At 37.9% G+C, this 25,122-nt stretch overlaps 1 protein-coding gene across 1 annotated transcript in view; it reads left to right on the top strand.

Annotated features, from left to right (window-relative positions):
* The window catches only part of LOC106875361 (uncharacterized), a 208,057-nt gene that overhangs the window by 41,536 nt on the left and 141,399 nt on the right, over positions 1–25,122 (top strand). The window contains exons 2-5 of the mRNA XM_089348409.1: positions 17,131–17,213; positions 20,929–21,084; positions 22,381–22,536; positions 23,833–23,988. Of these exons, the coding sequence (XP_089204535.1) occupies positions 17,144–17,213; positions 20,929–21,084; positions 22,381–22,536; positions 23,833–23,988 (538 nt within the window). The 5' untranslated portion in view covers positions 17,131–17,143. The remainder of the gene's footprint in view (positions 1–17,130; positions 17,214–20,928; positions 21,085–22,380; positions 22,537–23,832; positions 23,989–25,122) is intronic.

The raw sequence follows: 25,122 nt of genomic DNA, 5'->3' as shown, positions 1-25,122 counted from the left end.
CATTTAAATAGAAGGGCTCCTTGGTTTTGAAAAAGTTGGGAACCACTGGTTTAGACGGACGAAATGCCGCTAAGCATTTTGCCGGCTCACCGTCTTAAATTCTCGATTTATTAAAATCAACTCTACTTCTGGAGACTATTTCATAATTACTAAATGGTAATTAAGACCAGCCCCTCTTCGACAGGCGGTCAGTCTATCCTTTTTTTTTTAGTTTTTTAGTGGCATGTCACCTCCAGAGATTTCTTAAATCCTGCGATTATCTCCATTTTGCAAGAGGAGCTGGTCTTGAGTAACAAAGAGCCCGAGATTTCACAGACGTTAACTTAATACCCTACAACTAGGTCACGTACTTTCACCATAGCATACACACATTTTTATGAGTGTGTTGGTGGATGTGGTTTGTGTGTGAGTGTGTGTATGTGGTGTGATGTATGTTTTATTCAAATATACAAATAATATAAAAACACAAACCGAATAAATATTTCAAAAATAAATAAAAATAAAAATACTGTTTAAATATAAAATCAGAAACAACATGTTTTTCAAATGTAAATATTGTTGCAGTTTAAAATGTATTGAGTGTGGAAGGAGAAAATATTCTTTTCTACTCAAGGCACAAGGCTCGAAATTGTGGGGGAGGGTGCCAGTCGATTAGATCAATCCGACTACGCAACTGGTATTTAATTTATCGACCCCGAAAGGATGAAAGGCAAAGTCGACCTCGGCGGAATTTGAACTCAGAACATAAAAACAGGAAATACTGCTAAGCCTTTAAAATATTCTTTTCTACTCTAGGCGCAATGCCCAAAATTTTCGGGGAGGGACCAGTCGATTAGATCGACCCAGTACGCAACTGGTATTTAATTTATCGACCCCGAAAGGATGAAAGGCAAAGTCGACCTCGGCGTAATTTGAACTCAGAACGTAAAGCAAACGAATTTACTGCTAAGCATTTCGCACAGCGTGCTAACGTTTCTGCAGCTTAACGCCTTAGAAGGAGAAAATATTATTTATGTAAACCTACGTCATAGGCAAACTTGACTATTTCTGCGTTGATTGAAAAACTGGATAGCCTTATTTGGTTTTCGAAAGTTAAGCTCTCATCAAAGGTTTCTCCATCATTTGACCAACCGAAGAGAAATAAGAAGCCAGTCTGTTTATATATTCAACAAACCTAGCAGCTATAGAGAACTCGAGCCACTAATTTACATAGTATGTTTAACACTTTAGTCAGTATTAGCGGTCGGCTGGTCAACGAGGATCTTAGTTCACACAGTATCAAGGTATGATATAATATGCGTAAATCTATAGAGAAATACGAACATTTCAAATTCAACTATCTCTCTGTAGAATGAAAGAAAAATGATGAACAGCCTTATACATGCATATATACACTTACATCTTAAACCACCAGTGCCCGGCCTGCGACAAATCTTTCCAGGCATGCCTCGAACAGATTGACCGCAGCCGGACACAATATGCCCCCTTCGTTTTCTCCCCTATTATGTCATTGATCATCGTCGACAACGGCAGATATACTAATAAGCCTTTCTACTATTGGCACAAGGCCTGAAATTTGGGGGAGGGGGTAAGTCGAGGGAGTAAGTACGTAACTGGTATTTATTTCATCGACCTCGAAAGGATGAAAGGCAAAGTAGACCTTGACGGAATTTGAACTCAGAACGCCTTCAAAACGGACGAAATGCCGCTAAGCGTTTTGCCCGGCGTGCTAACGATTCTGCTAGCTCACCGACTTTCGGATGTACTAATAATAAAAAACAATTTAACATTAAAGAGAAGGATTACGCAGCACTTTTTAGTAGAGCGCACACTTATTAGCTTTTAAAAAGAAAACTTTGAGAATTTGTATGTATGTATGTATGTATGTATGTAGCATCTTGCCCCTTTAACTGGTAAGTAACGTCATGATTTAAAGTCTACCCTTTCCCTGCCTCTTTTTATAGACAGTTACTTATATCCAACTGACTACTCCTAATGACTTATTTCCTCCCCGAGGAAAAGGGATGCATATGATAATTTATGACCATACCTAGCCATGAGCTGTCGACTCACTCTTGTCCTTTATTCAAAAGAGACAGTCTTCTAGTCTTAGACTTAGTAGTTGATAAAGAAATAAATGAATTACAATCACTTACAACACTATGATCCCACTAGGCTTCATGCGATTCTTGGAAGTGTAGTCTATTCTTAGCTACAATAGGGACTATATGAATTTCTTCCATCTTCTTGGTCTGTTAAAGTATAGCATATATATATAGCATATATATATATACATGTATATATATATAAGCAATGTTAATTCTCTAAATGAGGTATTAACAGAAACTGCACGATAAAGTGAAGTATATTGCCACTTAAATGTGGCTGACCCCTAGGGGTGGATGTTACTGTTGCTTTTAGCCCCAGGAGGACATCTCCTCCAGCTGGCTTATCGACACACTTCTGTGTCCTGTTTGTTTTGCCAAGGGAAGTTATCCCTCTCATCGTGATCTGTAGCACGAACGGACCCGAGTTTCAGGGTTATTTCCCTTCGTCAGCGTCCGATAGCCACCGATCTGCGATGACCACTGTTGAAATCAGTAGTCCAGACAGCTGAAGACAAATATCCTCCATAGAACCAGTATAGTTCCCAGGTTCTCAGAATCCATTTGGCCATTCGTCTGCACATTTCCACCATCTTGGTAATATGTACATGAAACGAAGAATGGTTGCTCAAATCAATCCACAGATCACGCATTGTACTTGACTTTGGGATTGCCGCTGGTTGATAGCGAAGGGCTTGGAATTTTCCAGCATTAAATTGCATATTGTTTTCTTCAGCCCATTTATATATAGCATCTATGTCTTTCTGTAGAAGACTAGCATCGAAAGGTCCCTTGACTGCTTTTGTCTTGCCGGCATAGCTAGTAAGTGTGACTATCTGTGCAACTGATAGTATGTCCGAAAGAGCTACTACTATAAACAGCAGCGGCCCCAACACAGTTCTCTGAGGCACACCATTTACTATTACTGTCTCTTTGGAGAGGGGCTCATTGATTGCCACAGCTTAGCGTCTGTCTTTTAAGAAGTCATGTCAACTGCTCTCCTTGTTTTCCGACTATATGTATGCATGTATGCATGCATGCATGTATGTATGTATGTATGTATGTATGTATGTATGTATGTATGCATGTATGCATGCATGTATGTAAGTATGTATGTAGGTTGCACATGTGCTTCAGTGTGTCATTATTTCTTTATTCGACGTTGCAGTGTGAGGTTAGTTTTATAACTTTTCTGATTTTGATAACGGTGAATGTATGTGCCACTAAAGGAAATTATCATGATTTGAAAGAGTGAGACTTCCATTACAGTTTGCAGTGCACGCCGTAAAATCATTAATTATTCACGATAACAGCGATAATAAATAAGATTAGAAAATGGAAGGCCTTATTTAGTTACATTCTTATAATGTAGGAGGACGGACAATTTTAACGTATCTCTCTGAGCGTGTAACCGTGGCTAACACAATGTAGGAGAAGCTGCTGGTGATGGTAGTGGTGGTGGTGGGCAGCATAGAGATATGAGTAAGAATGGTAATGGGGAAGAGTTAGAGCGATGAGATTGTAAGAACAGGATTACGAAAAAATACTGTGGCGATAAATGTGGTAAGGTAACGAGCTGTTAGAATCGTTTGCGCGCCGAACAAAATGCTTCACGTCATTTCTTCCATCTCTTAACGTTCTGAGTTAAAAATCCCACCGATCTCGGTTTTGCTCTTTTTCCATTCGGGGTCGATAAGATAAAGTTGAGTGAGTAGGGTCAACGTAACCCTGACCTCGAAATTGCTGCTCCTGTGTCAAAGTTAGGAATAATTATTTCTTAAAGCAGTGATGTGGCAGAACAGCTAGCGCATTAAGGCGCGAGCTGATAGAAACGTTAGAACGCTGGGCGAAATGCTTAGCGGTATTTCGTCTGTCTTTATGTTCTGAGTTCAAATTCTGCCGAGGTCGACTTTGCCTTTCATCCTTTCGAGGTCAATAAATTAAGTACCAGTTGTGTATTGGGGTCGATCTAATCGACTGCCGACCCCTCCCCAAAAATTTCGGGCCTTGTGCCAAGAATAGGAAAAAAAAATTGCTTGCGCATTGGACAAAATGCTTCCAGGCGTTTCTTCTGGCTCTTTACGTTTTGAGTTCAAATTTCGCCGAGGTCATCTTTGCCTTTTATCTTTTCGAGGTCGATAAAATAAATTCCAGTTGAGCACTGGGATCGATAGAATCGATTAGTTTCCTCCCCCAAAATTTCAGGCCCGGTACCTACTGTAGAAAGAATTATTATTAAGGCAGCAAACTGGCAGAATTGTTTGTGTAGCGACATCTCTTCCGGCTCTTTACGTTCTGAGTTCAAATGCCACCAAAATCATTTTCCTTTCATCCATCCAGGGTCGATAAAAAAGATGAAGTACCTGTCAAGTACGGTGGTCGACGTAATTAGCTCCCCACCCCACCCCATCCTTCAAAATTGCCTGCCTTAAACCCTACAGCGGGTCGTTCTGTTCAGGGACATGTGATTTCGGCCATTTATACACCATAGAATAAGTACTAGGCTTACAAAAAATAAATCCTGGGGTCAATTTGTTCTACTAAAGGCGGTGCTCCAGCATGGCCGCATTCACATGACTGAAATAAGTCAGACAATAAGACAATATGTGTATGTATGTATGTATGTAAGTATGTATGTATGTATGGATGGATGGATGTATGGATGGATGGATGGATACATTTTTCTGTTTGTATTTGTTCCTCCTTCCACCATCGCTTGACAACTGATACTAATTTGCCTACGTGCCCGTAACTTAACGGTTCGGCCTAAGAGATCGATAGAATAAGTACTACGCCTACAAAGAATAAGTCCTGCGGTTGATTCGTTCAACTAAAGGTGATGCTCCAGCATGGCCGCAGTCAAATGACTGAAACAAGTAATAGAATAAGAGAATCATAGAATGGTGTCGCAGTAACGGATGCTACGGGTGCAACTACTTTTATTAGCAATAGTGACTGCAGGAATAACACAAGACCACCCTTGCCTGGCGAAGCTGCATCCATTGAGGTGTCACCTCCTACGAAGAGAACAGGATTACAAGGCACAAACACGAACTGCACAAGCCCACTGCCAACTCCTTGCATTCAGTGCCAGCTGACCACCAGTGCCCGACCTGCTGATGAGCCTATCTAGCACGCACTGGACTGGTTGGCCTATAGGCACAACGTGACTATAGGCACAGGTAAGGCTATAGGAGCAGGTGTGGCTATAGGCGCAGGTGTAGCTATAGGCACACGCGTGGTTATAGGCGCAGACGCAGTTATAGGCGCAGGCGTGGCTATAGGCGCAGGCGTGACTATAGGCGCAGGCGTGGCTATAAGCTCAGGCGTGGCTGTGTGGTAAGAAGTTTGCTTCCTAATAACACGGTTCCAGTTTCAGTTCCACTTTATAGCATCTTGGGTACATGATTAGAGAGGGATACACCCGTCTTTTTCTTTCGTGTACTGACCTCAGATAGACTTCTTGAATGAGCAGCCACAATATGTACACATGCCTTTATCAAGTAGACCTATGGTCAGTGGTATTCCTGCCGTGACCATTCGGTTTTTCCTGGTGTATTTAAAACTACATAACTACATGCCCGTAGTAAGTGTAATTTAAACTAGATTTGACTGTTATTCTTAGCAGATCGAGAGGCTGTGTTGAGATACCCTTATTGGTTCTAACCAATACATGTGACTATATATGGAGTCTATCTGGCTCTCCGTCGGTTACAACGACGAGGTTTCCAACTGATTCGATCAACGGAACAGTCTGCTCGAAAAATTAACATGCAAGTGGCTGAGCACTCCACAGACACGTGTGCGCTTATTGTAGTTCTCAGGGTGATTGAGCGAGACACAGGGTGTGACAAGACTGACCCTTCGGAATTCAGGCACTCGTTTTTACCTGCTGAGTTGACTGAAACAACGGGAAATAAAGTGTCTTGGTCAAGGATATAGCGCGTCAACGGGAATCGAGATCACGACCTTGCGATCGTGAGCCCAACACACTAACCATTAAACCACGCTCCTTCATTTACGGAGTCTGCAGACTGAGTAAAACAATATCGCCAATAGAGACGTTACGCTCGTCTGCCGTTACGCTCTGAGTTCAAATTCCGCCGAGGTCGACTCTGGCTTTCATCTTTCGGAGTCGATTAAACAAGTACCAGTTACGCACTGGGGGTCGATGTAATTGACTTAATCCCTTTGCCTATCTTTGCTTGTCCTTTCTATGTTTAGCCCCCACCCCCCACCCCCTGTGGGCAGTAAAGATATAAATATGATTGTATTCTTAGTTCGTATGGACCTGGTTGAGCTGGTAGAAATAGCATCCAAATCTTTCTCAAATCGTACCTGTCGTATATAGAGACAAGATTCATTAGATGCAGTAATCATATATAGCTCTAAAATGATGAGTTGGTCATGGTTGGAGCACTTTAGGTCGAGAGTTAGCACTATGTCTTTTTCCTTTTTGTGGCGAGTGAATTGGAAATCTTCATAGACGTTTGATTTGCTAGAAATAGCAGTTAAAATCTGCCTTAACTTACACGTTCCCGTCATGAAAACGGAAAGACACATTTGCATATGTAGTTCTGTGGCTCATAGGTGCAACGTGGTTATAGGCGTAGGTGTGGCTATAGGCACAACGTGACTATAGGCACAGGTAAGGCCATAGGAGCAGGTGTGGCTATAGGCGCAGTTGTAGCTATAGGCGCACGCGTGGTTATAGGCGCAGGCGTAGTTATAGGCGCATGCGTGGTTATAGGTGCAGGTGTGGCTATAGGCGCAAGCGTGGCTGTGTGGTAAGAAGTTTGCTTCCTAACAACACGGTTCCAGTTTCAGTTCCACTTTATAGCATCTTGGGTACATGATTAGAGAGGGATACACCAAGGAAGACAGACTATTCACGGCAGTAGCGCTATTAATTATAGGTCTGGTCGAACATGCTGACTCAGAGCTAAACAGCAACAACACCACCACCAATACGTATAACAATGTAACCATCGTCATATAAAGTTTGTGGAAACAGCTTGCTTTTAAATTAAATGTCTATCAAATACAAGCACACCCACACGCATGTCTATACACATACATTTACATATACATGTCTATGCATACATAAATTGCTATGTAAATACTAATCAAAGAGCGCGATAAAAGTATGATTTCTGAGCATGGAGTGATAAAGCAGTATCAAAATGTTTCCACTTTTTTTGCGCCTTTATTTAAAACTAATCGTGGATGGCGAGAAGTTAACGCTGACCTATAAATAGTTTCAATAAACATCATATTATTTGAAGGTGACGAGCTGACAGTATCATTACAGCACCAAGTAAAATGCTTATCGGTATTTCGTCCATTTTTATGTTCTGAGTTCAAATTTTGCCTAGGTCGATTTTGCCTTTCATCCTTCGGGGTCGCTAACATAGTTACAAGTTGAATCTGGGGTCGATATAGTCGATTAGCCCCACTCTCCCGAAACTGCTGGTTTTGTGTTAAAATTTGAAACTAATAAACAGTAATCACTCGCCATATCGCGGTTCACCTATCGGGCCCTCAAGTACATCGTGGATTTTTCTGGCTAATATATGTAACTTCATAGAGTAGCGAGCTGGCAGAAACGTTAGCACGCTGGGCGAAACGCTTAGTAGTATTTCTTCTGCCGTTACGTTCTGAGTTCAAATTCCACCGAGGTCGACATTTCCTTTCATACTTTCGGGATCGATTAAATAAGTACCAGTTACGCTCTGGGGTCGATGTAATTGACTTAATCCTTTTGTCTGTCCTTCTTTGTCCCATCTATGTTTAGCTTCCTGTGGGGGCAATAAAGAAATAAATATATGTAAATTTATATCGCAGACTCCTCAGTATATTGCGGGTTTCTGCGAGTGTTAGGTATTTACATTTTTTAAAATTTTAATTATTTCTGTGGTAAAATAAGCATTTTCACGCCTAAAAATTAATAAATAAAAATACAGTACAGTACTGCACTGTATAATACATTAATTAAAATATATTAAAAGAAAATATGTAGTGTACCGTAGATGAGTAGGATCTTTTTTAAAACGGGGGCCACATTTTTCATTAACGAAACACTTTGAAACTTGGAACACTGGTAGAATGTGTCATATAAGACATCTTTTTCTCTTAGTCTTCTTTAAAAAAAAAGAAATCCATAAATTATTCCATGTTAAAGTTGTCGTATTTCTGTAATTTCAACCAATCACTGACGTCCATTCAGCCGATATACATTAAGTGCCGACTACATAAACAAACGATTCTGAAACAATTAATCCTAACCCTAACCCTAACTCTAACCCTAACCCTAACTCTAACCCTAATCCTAACCCTAGGGTTAGGGTTAGGGTTAGGGTTAGGGTTAGGGTTAGGGTTAGGGTTAAAGCAAATTTAAAATGAAAAAAGCAAATAAAACGAAGGTATGGAGATTAAATACGCTTTACATCGCTTAATCATCCAAAGGAGTAAATGTAAACAACTGAATACTTGTCAGTGAGTGGTTGAAATTATCGAAATAAGAATTTTTTACATGAAATAAATTCGAATACAAAAATATTTTTCTGTTCTATAACACAAAATAGATAAGTATACGAAGTTTTAAAGTCATTCAGTACCAAAAACACTACGTAAAACATTAATGAAAAATGTGGCCCCCGTTTTAAAAAAGATCCGATGAGTAAACAAAGAATCGCACATACTGTATGGAAAATGAAACTCAGGAGGTGAGTGCGTATTGTTGTTTTGCATTTATAATAAAATATATGCAAATTATGAAAATATAAAAAAATATACAATACAGCACTGTTTCTATTCGCGGATTTTCACCTATCGCGGTATGTTTTGGAACGTAACCCCCGCGCTAGTCGAGAGATTACTGTACATCGTATTTAAGGCGACGTGCTGGCAGAATCGTTACCGCGCAGGAAAAATGCATAGCGGCATTTCTTCCGATTTTACGTTCTGAGTTCAAATACCGCCGAGGTCAACTTTGCCTTTCATCATTTCGGAGGTCGATAAAATAAGTACCAGTTGAACACTGGGGTCGATGTAATCGACTTACCCATTCCCACGAAATTGTTAGCCTTCTACCAAAATTTGAAACCAATGTCTATCGTATTTTTATGGCGGCCAGCTGATAGAATTGTTTATCATGCCGGGTAAAGTTGTTAACAGTATTTCGTCCGTTTTACGTTTTGAGTTCAAATGCCGCTGAGGTCGACTTTGCCTTTCATCCTTCCGGGATCGATAAAATAAGTATCAGTTGGATAGTGGGGCCGATTGAACCGCTGAACTCTACACAGTTTTTCTCTCTCCGATTTTTTTCATCCACTCTCCTTTCTGTCGAAGTGCGAAGGCTCGAAACGTAAAAGACCTTTGCATTTTTACCGAACGTCAAACTAATACACTTGCTTGTTGTTCGTACACCTGTCTTCGTCTTTGTTTTTTATAAATTCGATCGATATAATCGACTTGCACACTCACCCGAACTTACTGGCCTTGTGCCACAGTTTGAAGCCAATCCATATATTTGAAAATGTTTGCTTTTTTTCTACATAAACATATTGTGCCAAATACTCAAATGAAAAACATCTCAGATCAAAAGATTTTAACGAAAGATACTCGTATAAGTCAGGATTAGGATTAAGGTGACAAATGAGTTTTCATATAGGAATCATTTGTATTTATCTTAATATAACATTTGACTGCAGATCTATAAGCTTTCGGAGAAAGATGTCATTGAACTTCATCAGATGGATTCTGAAATATTTTCTTCTGTTTCCGTTCTTGAAACTGTATCTTTAGGGCGAAACTACGAAGTGTTCACGGCTGGAAGTCCGATTAGGGGAGTTAAACAACAATGAAATATCTTCTTTTTTTTTTACTTGTTTATTTGTTGCAGTCATTTGACTGCGGCCATGCTGGAGCACCGCCTTTAGTCGAACAAATCGAGCCCAAGACTCATTCCTAGTAAGCCTAGTACTTATTCTGTCGGTCTCTTTTGCCGAACCGCTAGGTTACGGAGACGTAAACACACCAGAATCGGTTGTCAAGCGATGTTGGGGGGACAAACACAAACACACAAACATATACACATATACATATATATACATATATACGACTGGCTTCTTTCAGTTTCCGTCTACCAAATCCACTCACAAGGCTTTGGTCGGCGCGAGGCTAGAGTAAAAGATACTTGCCCAAGGTGCCACGCAGTGGGACTGAACCCGGAACCATGTGGTTGGTAAGCAAGCTACTTACCACACCGCCACTCCTACGCCTAGCTATTTACCACACAGCCATTCGTTCAATACGAATAAACAATTAATACTTCATTTCATTTTCTTTTACTATATTATTTTATATCTTATGTTAATATTATAAGATTATAAATAAAACGTGAAAAACAGATTTGGAATTCCTTTGAATAATACACACACAAATACGCGCACACACACACACACACACACACACACACACACACACACACACACACACACACACACACACACACACACAAATGTATTACCAGTGATCAGGTCGCGGTCTCAAAGCGATGAAAATAGTTTGGCAAATTAAATTTAAATGTTGAAATGAATCTAACGATTTTTGTGTTTTCAAATGGCTTATAAACACCTTCCATGATACAATTGTATATATATATATATATATATATATATATATATAATGATAATAATATTAGGGATAAAAATCCAAATTTACAGGTAAAAACTCAAACTCAATTTATCAGGAATTAAAATTAAATTATGTTTCACAGTATAAAATATATAAATATATAGTTTTAGAGAATCCACAGTCACATATAGAAAAAATACATACATACATGTATTTACTTATTAATTTTTCTATATGTGACTGGATTTTCATGGATGAGTTCATGAACTTTGGTTCTTTTCTCTAAAACTATATATATATATATATATATATATATATATATATATATATATATATATATATATATATATATATATATATATATATATATATATATATATATATATATATTAACCGGCCCTCCGTCGCTTACGACGTTCCAGTTGATCCGATCAACGGAACAGCTTACTCGTGAGACTAACGTGCAAGTGGTTGAGCACTCAACAGACACGTGTACCCGCTAACGTAGTTCTCAGAGAGGTTCAGCGTGACACAAAGTGTGACAAGGCTGGTCCCTTTGAATTCATCTCCCGGGGCTAAGGAGATGAAAACCCATAATGAGGTAGAGGCCATTACCACTCACAATATGAAAGAGTATTGGTGGAATGTCCCAATAAAAACCTCAATAAAATGCAGACATAATAGACCGAATATAGTAATCTGGGACAGAGAAGAGAAACTGTGTACAGTAGTAGAAATCAGCTGTCCTGCGGATGTCAACATCACGCAAAAGATTAGAGAAAAAGAGAACTACGCCGAGCTACTGAGAAATTTACAGATACTCCACCCAGACTACAAGTTCAGATTCATACCCGTGATTGTTGGGGCATTGGGATATGTAACGAACTGCCTCAACAAAAACCTGGAAAAATTAGGGTTCTCAAAACCTGAAAGAAAAAGGCTGATTAGAAGAATACAGATTCAAACCATCAATGGAACTGTAAAGATATGTAAAACTTTCCAAAAATTTAGCACATAAATACATATGCATGCATCTAGACATGAAAATATATACACAAAAACGCATCCATAAAACAAACATACAAATCTGCGCATAAATACATATGCATACGCCATGACATGAAAATATATACATAAAAACGCATCCATAAAACAAGCATACAAATCTGCGCATGCACTAACACCAAATACTGCACACACACACACACACACACACACACACACACACACACACACACACACACACACACACACACACATACACACACACACATGCACAAATACCTAGATGATGTTGATAAAAGTTCCAATGAAGGAGCCTTGAATCTATGTTAGAGTCCGGCTCTTTCTCTATGGACAAGAAATACAGAAAGGAAACTGATTGATAACATACATACATACATACATACATACGTACGGCATGGGTGTTGGAAGTGACATGGTATTGGCTTCTGTCCCACAGCACGTACCTTGAGAAAATGTTTTTTTTTACTATAGAACTGAACCGACCAATGCCTTGTGAGCGAATTTGTTAGGCAAAATATATGTGTGTGGGAGAGCGATTTGTGTATGTGTGTGACTGTGTTTGTCACCTCGCCACTGCCTGACAATCAGTGTTGGTTTGTTTACGACCTCGTAACTTAGCGGTTCATCAAAAGAGGGTGATAGAATAAGTAACAGACTTGAGAAAAAAATTACGATCTGTTCGACAAAATCCTTCGTGGCGGTCCCTCAGTATGACTGCAATCCAGTGACTGAAGCAAGTAAAAGATAGCTCTATGATTGCAGATTATTCATACACATTCATTCTTTGACTGCTATTTCTCAATCGTGTCACGCTAAATCACAGTAATTGACTACATTACACATACAGTGATACAACCAAGTGTACATTTTGCACCAAAAGCCAATTTAAGAGTTTCTCTCTGCATTATAGTTTGTTCTTGCAGAATATTCACGTTTAAATGGGAATAAGTATGACCTCGTGTAAGGCAATCTGATTAACGATGTTTCAGTCAACAGCTGCTACTCTGTTGGTTAAGCAATCTTGTTTGTTTCTAGTTAATGAATCTTTTCACTTCGTCTTGTCTCTTTGAAACACAGGCTCTCCATTATGTATTACAAAAGACTTGCAACGCAACACTACTTTATCCTTGGAAAATTTGAGAATCTCTGATACAATATATCTTCAGCCATCTGCTTCTCATTAACTAGAGAAAGAACAATTGTCAAACCAGAAAAGTAAGAAATGTGTACCTCTGAGAAGGGTGAAGATGATTGATTGGTTCAGAAATATTGATTTCTAAATTAGCCACACGGTCAAAAATGTGTATGTCAGTCGGTACAATCAAGCTTAGATTCTGACGTTAAACCTGTCCTAATGGTTTCGTAAGGAGAAAAACAATATCGGCAAAAGGTATCTTATCTGAAGTTGTTTGAATGTAGACAAACTAGGTGCGAGCATGACTGTAAGGTAAGAAGTTTGCTTCACAGCCACGTGGTTCCAGGTTCAGTCCCACTGCGTCTTTTACTATTGCCATGGGCCAACCAAAACTTTGTGAGTGGATTTGGTAGATGGAAACTGAAAGAAGCCTCCACACGTGTGTGTGTGTGTGTGTGTGTGTGTTTGTCTTTGTGTCTGTGCTTTTCACCCACTACTGCTTGAAAAACTGGTGTTGGTGTGTTTATGTCCCTGTAACTTAGCGGGATTTTAAAAGAATTAGTACGGGATCGATTCACTCGACTAACAATTCTTAAAAGCAGTGCTCCAGCATGGCCGCAGACTGAAACCAGTAAAAGATAAGAGAATAATCTTTTCTACTCTAGGCACAAGACCCGAAATTTTGGGGGAGGGGACCAGTCGATTAGATCGATCTCAGTACGCAACTGGTACTTAATTTATCGACCCCGAAAGGATGAAAGGCAAAGTCGACCTCGGCGGAATTTGAACTGCGGACGTAAAAACAGACGAAATACCGCTAAGCGTTTCACCCGGCATGCTAACGTTTCTGCCTACTAGCCACCTTAGAGATAAGAAAATAATGTATAACACAACAGTGACGTCATACATCATGAGAAAGTAAAAAATAACCGTGAACATTTAATTTTTATTATAGAGATAAAAATCAGTTTTTGCTCTAAAACCACCTAAAAACACCTTTAAAAAGTGGCAAAACTATAAAATCCGGAAGTCAACTCAAATTGACTTGAGTCAACGGAAGTTATTTAGTCCGGTAATGATTTTCAAAGTTAACTTAAAAGTTAAATCGTTAACGAAAATGTTAACTTTGTTAATTAACGAATAACGGATTAACGGTCTGGTGCCCAGGCTTGCTGAACATACTAAGTTACTTTTGGAGATGTCACAGTATGTGACACTCCAGATGAGGAGGATGGGGGGGGGGCTACCATTACGGAAGCGTAAAATTATCGTACCGTCAGTCCTTTTACCCTCCCCTCAGTCTCGCGCCGCTGGCTCGAACTGGGAAAGGAAACCTGTGGCGTCTAAGCCATGCTTTATGATCTCATTGAGAGCAGCATGGCTTGGAAGGCGGCCAGCACTATAATGGCATCTTGCCTTGTTCGATCCTTATTTTCGCCAATCTACAAAAATTAAATCGAGAAATATGAAGAGATTAAATACTCTGAAGAGCATGAAAACAATGGTAAGATAAATGGTTGCTTGAAAGCGAGAGAGAGAAGGAGAGAGAGAGGCAAACAGAGACAGACATGTGGACACAGAGAGACAGGCGGACACAGATAGACAGGCAGAGAGAGACAGACTAGCAGAGAGAGAGAGATGGACAGGCAGACACAGAAAGACAGGCAGACACAAAGAGACAGGCGGACACAGAGAGACAGGCAGAGAGACAGACAGACAGACAGACAGACAGACAGAGACTGGAAGACAGAGATAGATAGAGAGAGAGAGAGAGAGAGAGAGAGAGAGAGACAGAGAGAGAAGGGAAAGAGAAACAAAGTGGTCAGTACTGAGTTCTGGGGATTATGTGGCCAAGCAGGGGATCGTGAATCTGGAAGAGTGTGGGTAATTTAAGGCCGAAACTCAATAATTCCCTGCCAAATAATTCCCTGCATTAATATACTATAGCCTCGGGCCGACCAGTCTTGTGAGTGGATTTAGTAGATGGAAACAAAAAAAGCCTGTCGTATGTGTTGTGGGTGTCCTTGAGTCTGTGTGTGTGTGTCCCTCCACCGCTTGACGGTTCAGCAAAAAGAGGTCGATAGAATAAGTACCAGGCTTTACAAAAAATAAGTACTGGGGTCGATTCATTCGATACTGGTGCCTCAGCATGGCCGCAGTCTAATGACTGAAACAAGTAAAAGATAAAAGATAATAGATATTTCATTAAAGGCAGCCATATTGAATCGACGTTAGCAGTGAGCTGACTGACAAGGTTATTAACAAGGCGGCGAGCTGGCAGAATCTTTAGCTTGCTGGGTAAAATGCATAGCGGTATTTCGTCCGTCTTTACGTTCTCAGTTCAAGTTCCACCTAGGTTGACTTTGCCTTTCATCCTTTTGGGGTTGATAAAAAACCAGTTGATCCCTGGGGTCGATGTGATCGACTTACCCCCTCCTCCGAACTCGTCGGTCTTGTGCCAAAATTTGACATCATTATTAAGACAGCGAGCTGACAGCATTGCAGCATTTCGTCCGTCCCTATGTCCTGAGTTCAGATTCCGCCGAGGTCGACATTGCCTTTCACCCTTTCGCGGTCGATAAAATAAGTACCAGTTATGAATTTGCTTTTGACTGTGGGCGAGATATTGAATGATTGTTCGGTCTCCCATGCTCACAGCTCACAACATATATTACTAGATTTGTCTTATATTGCAGCTGATATCGTATTGTTGAACGATAAATATCGAACGTATTTTTCTAGTTCAATCAAAGCGTGATAGCTTTACAAATATAAATAATTGTGGATACAATTTCAAAATAAACAAGGACTAAATACCCGCAAATTGATCATTGATTTGTGTAAATATTGTATTTAATGCAAGGCACATAAACCTAAGAGCAACCACAAGAGAGCTACATCTGGCCAACGACACAATTTTTTTTATGGCATGTCAACGTTGATTTGTTTGTAGTTAGTTATGTGTTGAGCGCTGTTGAAGTAGATTCTTTTTCTCTCGCTCTTTCTTTCTGTTTGTCTTTCTGACTCTCTTTCTCTCCATCCACTCTCTCTTTTTCTTTATTCTCTCTCTCTTTCTTTCTCTCTCTTTCTTTCTCGCCGAAGAGGTTACAGATGTGTGACGAAAAATTTCCAGACAATGGACATGAGTTAGAACAATAAAATAAGCACAGTAATAAACGAGTGAAGAAAAATATATATAGTGCGTGTGTTTATTTGGCAAAAGAAAAAGTGACCATCCCGAAATACAATATCTGTTTCAACACACCATTTCACATCAGGAATCTTGCAAAAGGAATTTATAAGCGTTGTATATATATATATATATATATATATATATATATATATATATATATATATATATATATATACACATATATATATTACGTTTATTAATTTGTAAGATATGTATGTATGTATGTATGTATGTATATATGTATGTATGTATGTATGTATGCATGTGTGTGTTTATGTATGTATACATGCATTCGGTGCTACAGCATGGTCACAGCCTTAGAATAAAGGAAGATGGATATAAATATATATATATAAATATATATGAATATATATAAATATATATGAATATAAATATCAATATTTATATTTATGTATGTGTATATGTATATATGGAGGGGGGAAGCAAGAGAGAGAGAGAGAGAGAGAGAGAGAGAGAGAGAGCAAGTAAGACAGACAGACGCATTATATATATGCGTGTATATATGTATATGCGTGTGTGTATATATATGTACATATATGGGTGTTGTGTGTGTATGTGTTTGTTTTGGTGTGCATGTGTGTATGCATACACATACAGACATATTAATATTTGTTCTTATGTTATAAAACCAACTTTTGCACGTAACTGAAAGATTACTCAATTCATTAGGTAGAGTGCAAATTTATTTTTGTTTAACAAAAATTGTATTGACAGTGACTTCGAAGTTACAGCCAGACTGCTTATGGAGGATTGTCAGAATCGGTAGGGAGTCGGGCATATGTCTTCAGTATTTTTAAGTTCTGAGTTCAAATCCCGGCAGAATCGAACTTTGTATTTCATGTTAGCTGGCTTGATGAAATAAATACATTTTAAGTTGTGTAGTGCGGTGCGATTTAATGGTCATTTTCGCCCGACAAAGAATTTATGAGGTTGCTCTTTTTCAGAAATTATCATTCTAATATTCCATAACAAATTCTTAACTAAAAATAGTTGTTTTCTTTTTGTCCTTTTAGCTGAATCTGCCAAATGTTTAAAGCAATGGCTGTACCCTTTCTTCTCCTGGTCATTATGCTGCATTATGGCAATGCAGCAGAAGGTAAACAGTCTATATTCATTTCTGTTTTCTATTTCTGAGTCTGCATGTGACATATTTTCCCCTTTTAATAGACACAAATGTTAATTGTGTTTGAGGTTACATTGGATGATAGGTTAAGCACACACTTAAATAAAATACAATTTAAAGAAAACTCAACTACACTATAAAATGAGACAAAATTTGTTTATTCAATTAACTTTTCACTCGTAATGGAAAAGATCATTAACGTTCGTGATAAAACTTGCGAAAAAATGCAAGGGAGACAACCCCAAAATCCGTATAGATTGAAAATTCAATGGAAGCATATAGAAGAGAAAGGAGTTTGAACTTCTGTTTCGGTAATTACAACCGACGTTTAAGCCTAAATTAATAATTTGGATTTCAGAGTTTTCCCATTTCCTTGACACGATTTATCATTTAGGTCCATATCTGTCCTTTCATTCACAACTGCGATTTTCAGCCAGTGGGTCTCAGCCATTTTTTGCCTATGTAGTCCGTTGATCCCTATTTTATTCTGTTGGATCCCCATACACATTCCATATCTTTAAAAACCCCATTATATTTTTGATAATTAAATAGTATTAGGAATTTTATTTCAAGAATTGTTAAAATACTTTTAATAACAAAATTTTATGTGGACCTTTAAGTGTCAATTATTTATTGGAAGTCACTGTCATTATTAAATTATTTGTTAGAAGGATCGGTACATCAATTACATTAGCCCCCCAACTTAAACAGATATTCTTCATGCAATACCTATACAGTACTAACACTCTCCATTTAAAATTGCTTGGTCTGTGCCTTAACTAGAATCCGTCATTCTTTACTTGCAACATTATTGGACTTACAGAATGGCTAGAAAGTCGGAAAAAATTATATACGGTATTTGTTCCGGCTTATTACGTTCTGTGTTCAAATGCCGCCGAACACAAAATATCTATTTCTCGATCAAATGTTGTCAAGATTCCAAGATTAGCTTGGGAAAGTAAATTTCAGCATTTCATACCAAATACTCATCCCTCATTCTGTTAGAGAAAAAACTCCAATCCCTGTGCTGTAAACTATCAGATTATACACCAGGCCACTGTTTCAACATCAAGTTTTAGAAATTGTGGTTTTGTTATACTTTATTCTGAATCTGATGTCCTGCCAACGATCTGAGATCTTTCCTAAGTACACGATACAAATATCTTTGATTACAGGTCTGCTGGATTAGATCTAGTCTCAAGCTAAACTACAACAAATGTGGGTGGCCCTAATCCATTGGATTTAGTAAATTATACTCCAACAAATAAACCAGCTTGAAGGTGTGCAAAAATATTCTCATTATTCTTTACTTGAACGCGGCAAGCTGGCAGAATCGGACAAAGCACGTCCGACAAAATGCTTACAGAAATTTCATCCGGTTCTGAATTCAAATTTCGACTTTATCGAGGTCGATAAAATAAGTACCAGTTGAGCACTGGGATCCATGTTATCGACGAACACTCTCTTTTTAAATTGTTGGCGTTGTGTCAAAAATGGAAGATGCTATTCCATACTTGTATCAAATGGTAGATTTGCATAATCGTTAGAGAGTAGAAAAAATTTCTTTACATTCTGATTTCAAATTCTGACGAGATCAACTTTGCTTCCGTTAATACAGTTTTAATACCTGTATCAAAGACATTTCTTTCTTACTTTAAAATATTTCAAAGAGACAAATAATCTCCACTCTGCCACCAGTGCGGAATTGAAAAATACTGCCAAAGTATACTAACAATTCAGAAGATAATGACGAAAGATTTAATCCGAAACGTCTAACCTTTCATTCTCTAGTAAAAGATCCGACTTCAGTATTGTAAACTATCACATTCTTCACCAAACATTCCACGAATTCAGTGTTTTCTACCAATCCAACCAGTATCTCTCACCATATGAATAGAGCGCAAACGATAAGCATTGTACCTGGTTTCAATTCTCCATTGAAGATTTCTCATTTCCATTGATTTACGTTTTAGAATTGGTACGAATATTTAAACAACTCATGTTCTGTTTCACAAACCAGGGACTTTGTGGGAGGTATGAAAGAAATCAAAACATTTAACTATTCTTGAAATGACTGATAACATCACGATTTATAAAATGAATTTACGAAACAATGACATATCACAATTCATTACGTACTAGAGTTTATAAAACAAAATCAATGATAAGTTCAGACTAGAATTACAATCAGACTTGTAGATTATGTTTATTACAAGATGAGTAAAAAAACTCTTCAGCTTCTGCATTCTTGATAAACGTTTCAACCGCAAACGCGGGTACAAATTATAGCGCTAAGAAAAGTAAACGATTAAAAAATCAACTGCATGAAAATATTTTTGTTATCTATTTTACTACGAGTAGATGTGAAAGAACAATGAATTATTTGAAGAATACTGAATTTGTTAGTACCATTTACATGAAGACCACATGGTTGAGCTAGCATTACCATAGTTAATGCTAACATATCTACATAAATAAATACGTACTGATTGTTATTTTAAAGAGGGAAGGGTCCATTGCTTAGCTTATTGAAAGAGACTTAAAGAAGTGGAGATTATTATCTGTAATATATGTTGCGACTTATAAGAGTAAGCATGCGAGAGAGAGAGAGAGAAAGTGAGATGAGGGCTAGAGCGAGAGAGACGTAGAAACACAGCGAAAAAGTGGAAAAAAAATGAACATATGGGTACTTGAAGCATTCAATTTCAGATTTAGAAAAGGGAGAGAAAGTAAGGACAAAAAAAAGTGAAGGATTTATTCATTAGATGTGTAGAGGGCACTTAAAGAGGAGATAATTTTCTGTGCTGTAATGTTTGTTGGGAATTATAAGAGTAAGCGAGCGGCAGAGAGAGAAAGTGAGAGACGGGGAGACAGAGAAAGAGAGAGACGGAGAAACACGGCGATGGTGCTTGAAGCACTCAGTCTCAGATTTAAGAAAACGGACAGAAAATAAATATCGTTGAGGTTTCAGTGAAACACGCCCGTAGCAAACACAATATGACGATCGTTCAATGTTTCATGTTGCGAGACAATTCGTCAAATGACTGATAAAATCTCGATTGATAAAATGAATTTGCGAAACAGAGGCATATCACCGTTCATTACTTACTAATGTTTATTTTAAAAATCCATGATAAGTTGAGACGCTAAATACAATCAGACTTGGAGATTCTGTTTATTACAGGATGAGTCAAAAACTCCTCAGATTCACTATACTTGGTAAATCACTCAACTGCAACGCCGGTCCAAATTATAGCACTATCTGAGAAAAGCAACGATTAAAAAATTAACTGCATAATAATAGTTTTATCTATTTTACAACGAGTTGGTGTGAAAGAACAAAGAATTATTTGAAGAATAATGAATTTTTAGTACCATTTACATTAAGACCACATGGTTGAGTTAGCGTTACCATATTTAATGCTAACATATCTACATAAATAAATACATGTTGATTGTTATTTTTAAAGTTTGTTATTTCTTTCCAATCTCTGTGCATGTCCAGCTCATTGTCAGCTTGGCTTTCTAACCCATAGAATATTACAGTCACAACTGAAGCAGACTGTGATGTCCAGTCCACCCTCGTAAATCCATACCAATAGACATGTAAAATTTAAAACCGTTTTCTGATGCACCTTGTATTTCTAAATGCGAGAGCTGTCTGTAATTTCACTTTTTTTTTCTATAGCAACAGAGACCACATGTTCTGTTGAAGCCAATGCCACTTGTGATCCTCTTGCAACGTGCAAAGTTTTATCTAATGGTTCATTTGAATGTGTGTGCCCCACTGGAGCTGTTGGCGGCGATGGCCTCAAAGGTGATAATTATACCGGATGTATATTTGGTAAGTAACTGAAGACTTCGTAGATAGAAAATAGTCAAGCGAATAAATTTTATTATCAACTCAGGTATTTTAAGATCACATCCTCGGCTGGTTATTCTTAGCGTGATTTAACAAGTCTTAGAATATATATTACCTCAGTTCACCTAGGAGTGTAGGTTTCAGAGAATTAGGGAATGTTACGAGGGTAAAAGTAATGTTCCTCCTAGTTACCGCCACGATGTCTCTTCATTAGAATTATGTTAAGTCATGTCAATAATTATTTTTAGCCATACGACTTGATCAGCGATCACAAGATTTGTCACAGTTGCTGCTCTTTCGAATTATGTTGCCAACTGGTCATTTATCAACGATCCGAAAGTAAGGACAAACAAATGGAAGGGTCTATTCATTAGATGTGTATAGGGCACTTAAAGAGGAGATAATTTTCTGTACTGTAATGTTTGTTGGGAATTATAAGAGTAAGCGAGCGGCAGAGAGAGAAAGTGAGAGACGGAGAAACACGGCGATGGTGCTTGAAGCACTCACTTTCAGATTTAAGAAAACGGAGTGAATATAAATATCGTTGAAGTTTCAGTGAAACACGCCCGTAGCAAACACAATATGACGATCGTTCAATGTTTCATGTTGCGAGACAATTCGTCAAATGACTGACAAAATCACGATTTATAAAATGAATTTGCGAAACAGAGGCATATCACCGTTCATTACTTACTAAAGTTTATTTTAGAAAATCCATGATAAGTTCAGACGATAAATACAATCAGACTTGTAGATTATATTTATTACAGGATGAGTCAAAAACTCCTCAGATTCACCATTCTTCGTAAATCACTCAACTGCAACGCCGGTCCAAATTATAGCACTATCTGAGAAAAGCAACGATTAAAAAATTAACTGCATAAAAATATTTTTCTTATCTATTTTACAACGAGTTGGTGTGAAAGAACAAAGAATTATTTGAAGAATAATGACATTTTAGTACCATTTACATGAAGACCACATGGTTGAGTTAGCGTTACCATATTTAATGCTAACATATCTACATAAATAAATACATGTTGATTGTTATTTTAAAAGTTTGTTATTTCTTTCCAATCTCTGTGCATGTCCAGCTCATTGTCAGCTTCGCTTTCTAACCCATAGAATATTACAGTCACAACTGAAGCAGACTGTGATGTCCAGTCCACCCTCGTAAATCCATACCAATAGACATGTAAAATTTAAAACCGTTTTCTGATGCACCTTGTATTTCTAAATGCGAGGGCTGTCTGTAATTTCACTTTTTTTTTTCTATAGAAACAGAGACCACATGTTCTGTTGAAGCCAATGCCACTTGTGATCCTCTTGCAACGTGCAAAGTTTTATCTAATGGTTCATTTGAATGTGTGTGCCCTACTGGAGCTGTTGGCGGCGATGGCCTCAAAGGTGATAATTATACCGGATGTATATTTGGTAAGTAACTGAAGACTTCGTAGATAGAAAATAGTCAAGCGAATAAATTTCATTATCAACTCAGGTATTTTAAGATCACATCCACGGCTGGTTATTCTTAGCGTGATTTAACAAGTCTTAGAATATATATTACCTCAGTTCACCTAGGAGTGTAGGTTTCAGAGAATTAGGGAATGTTACGAGGGTAAAAGTAATGTTCCTCCTAGTCACCGCCACGATGTCTCTTCATTAGAATTATGTTAAGTCATGTCAATAATTATTTTTAGCCATACGACTTGATCAGCGATCACAAGATTTGTCACAGTTGCTGCTCTTTCGAATTATGTTGCCAACTGGTCATTTATCAACGATCCGCAAGTAAGGACAAACAAATGGAAGGGTCTATTCATTAGATGTGTATAGGGCACTTAAAGAGGAGATAATTTTCTGTACTGTAATGTTTGTTGGGAATTATAAGAGTAAGCGAGCGGCAGAGAGAGAAAGTGAGAGACGGAGAAACACGGCGATGGTGCTTGAAGCACTCACTTTCAGATTTAAGAAAACGGAGTGAATATAAATATCGTTGAAGTTTCAGTGAAACACGCCCGTAGCAAACACAATATGACGATCGTTCAATGTTTCATGTTGCGAGACAATTCGTCAAATGACTGACAAAATCACGATTTATAAAATGAATTTGCGAAACAGAGGCATATCACCGTTCATTACTTACTAAAGTTTATTTTAGAAAATCCATGATAAGTTCAGACGATAAATACAATCAGACTTGTAGATTATATTTATTACAGGATGAGTCAAAAACTCCTCAGATTCACCATTCTTCGTAAATCACTCAACTGCAACGCCGGTCCAAATTATAGCACTATCTGAGAAAAGCAACGATTAAAAAATTAACTGCATAAAAATATTTTTCTTATCTATTTTACAACGAGTTGGTGTGAAAGAACAAAGAATTATTTGAAGAATAATGACATTTTAGTACCATTTACATGAAGACCACATGGTTGAGTTAGCGTTACCATATTTAATGCTAACATATCTACATAAATAAATACATGTTGATTGTTATTTTAAAAGTTTGTTATTTCTTTCCAATCTCTGTGCATGTCCAGCTCATTGTCAGCTTCGCTTTCTAACCCATAGAATATTACAGTCACAACTGAAGCAGACTGTGATGTCCAGTCCACCCTCGTAAATCCATACCAATAGACATGTAAAATTTAAAACCGTTTTCTGATGCACCTTGTATTTCTAAATGCGAGGGCTGTCTGTAATTTCACTTTTTTTTTTCTATAGAAACAGAGACCACATGTTCTGTTGAAGCCAATGCCACTTGTGATCCTCTTGCAACGTGCAAAGTTTTATCTAATGGTTCATTTGAATGTGTGTGCCCTACTGGAGCTGTTGGCGGCGATGGCCTCAAAGGTGATAATTATACCGGATGTATATTTGGTAAGTAACTGAAGACTTCGTAGATAGAAAATAGTCAAGCGAATAAATTTCATTATCAACTCAGGTATTTTAAGATCACATCCACGGCTGGTTATTCTTAGCGTGATTTAACAAGTCTTAGAATATATATTACCTCAGTTCACCTAGGAGTGTAGGTTTCAGAGAATTAGGGAATGTTACGAGGGTAAAAGTAATGTTCCTCCTAGTCACCGCCACGATGTCTCTTCATTAGAATTATGTTAAGTCATGTCAATAATTATTTTTAGCCATACGACTTGATCAGCGATCACAAGATTTGTCACAGTTGCTGCTCTTTCGAATTATGTTGCCAACTGGTCATTTATCAACGATCCGCAAGTAAGGACAAACAAATGGAAGGGTCTATTCATTAGATGTGTATAGGGCACTTAAAGAGGAGATAATTTTCTGTACTGTAATGTTTGTTGGGAATTATAAGAGTAAGCGAGCGGCAGAGAGAGAAAGTGAGAGACGGAGAAACACGGCGATGGTGCTTGAAGCACTCACTTTCAGATTTAAGAAAACGGAGTGAATATAAATATCGTTGAAGTTTCAGTGAAACACGCCCGTAGCAAACACAATATGACGATCGTTCAATGTTTCATGTTGCGAGACAATTCGTCAAATGACTGACAAAATCACGATTTATAAAATGAATTTGCGAAACAGAGGCATATCACCGTTCATTACTTACTAAAGTTTATTTTAGAAAATCCATGATAAGTTCAGACGATAAATACAATCAGACTTGTAGATTATATTTATTACAGGATGAGTCAAAAACTCCTCAGATTCACCATTCTTCGTAAATCACTCAACTGCAACGCCGGTCCAAATTATAGCACTATTTGAGAAAAGCAACGATTAAAAAATTAACTGCATAAAAATATTTTTCTTATCTATTTTACAACGAGTTGGTGTGAAAGAACAAAGAATTATTTGAAGAATAATGACTTTTTAGTACCATTTACATGAAGACCACATGGTTGAGTTAGCGTTACCATATTTAATGCTAACATATCTACATAAATAAATACATGTTGATTGTTATTTTAAAAGTTTGTTATTTCTTTCCAATCTCTGTGCATGTCCAGCTCATTGTCAGCTTCGCTTTCT

Source organism: Octopus bimaculoides, chromosome 3 (genome assembly GCF_046866305.1).
Source record: "Octopus bimaculoides isolate indiv1 chromosome 3, ASM4686630v1, whole genome shotgun sequence".
Classification (NCBI taxonomy): Eukaryota; Metazoa; Mollusca; class Cephalopoda; order Octopoda; family Octopodidae; genus Octopus; species Octopus bimaculoides.
The sequence above is the reverse complement of the archived record's forward strand: the minus strand, read 5'-3'. Positions and strand labels throughout refer to the sequence as shown.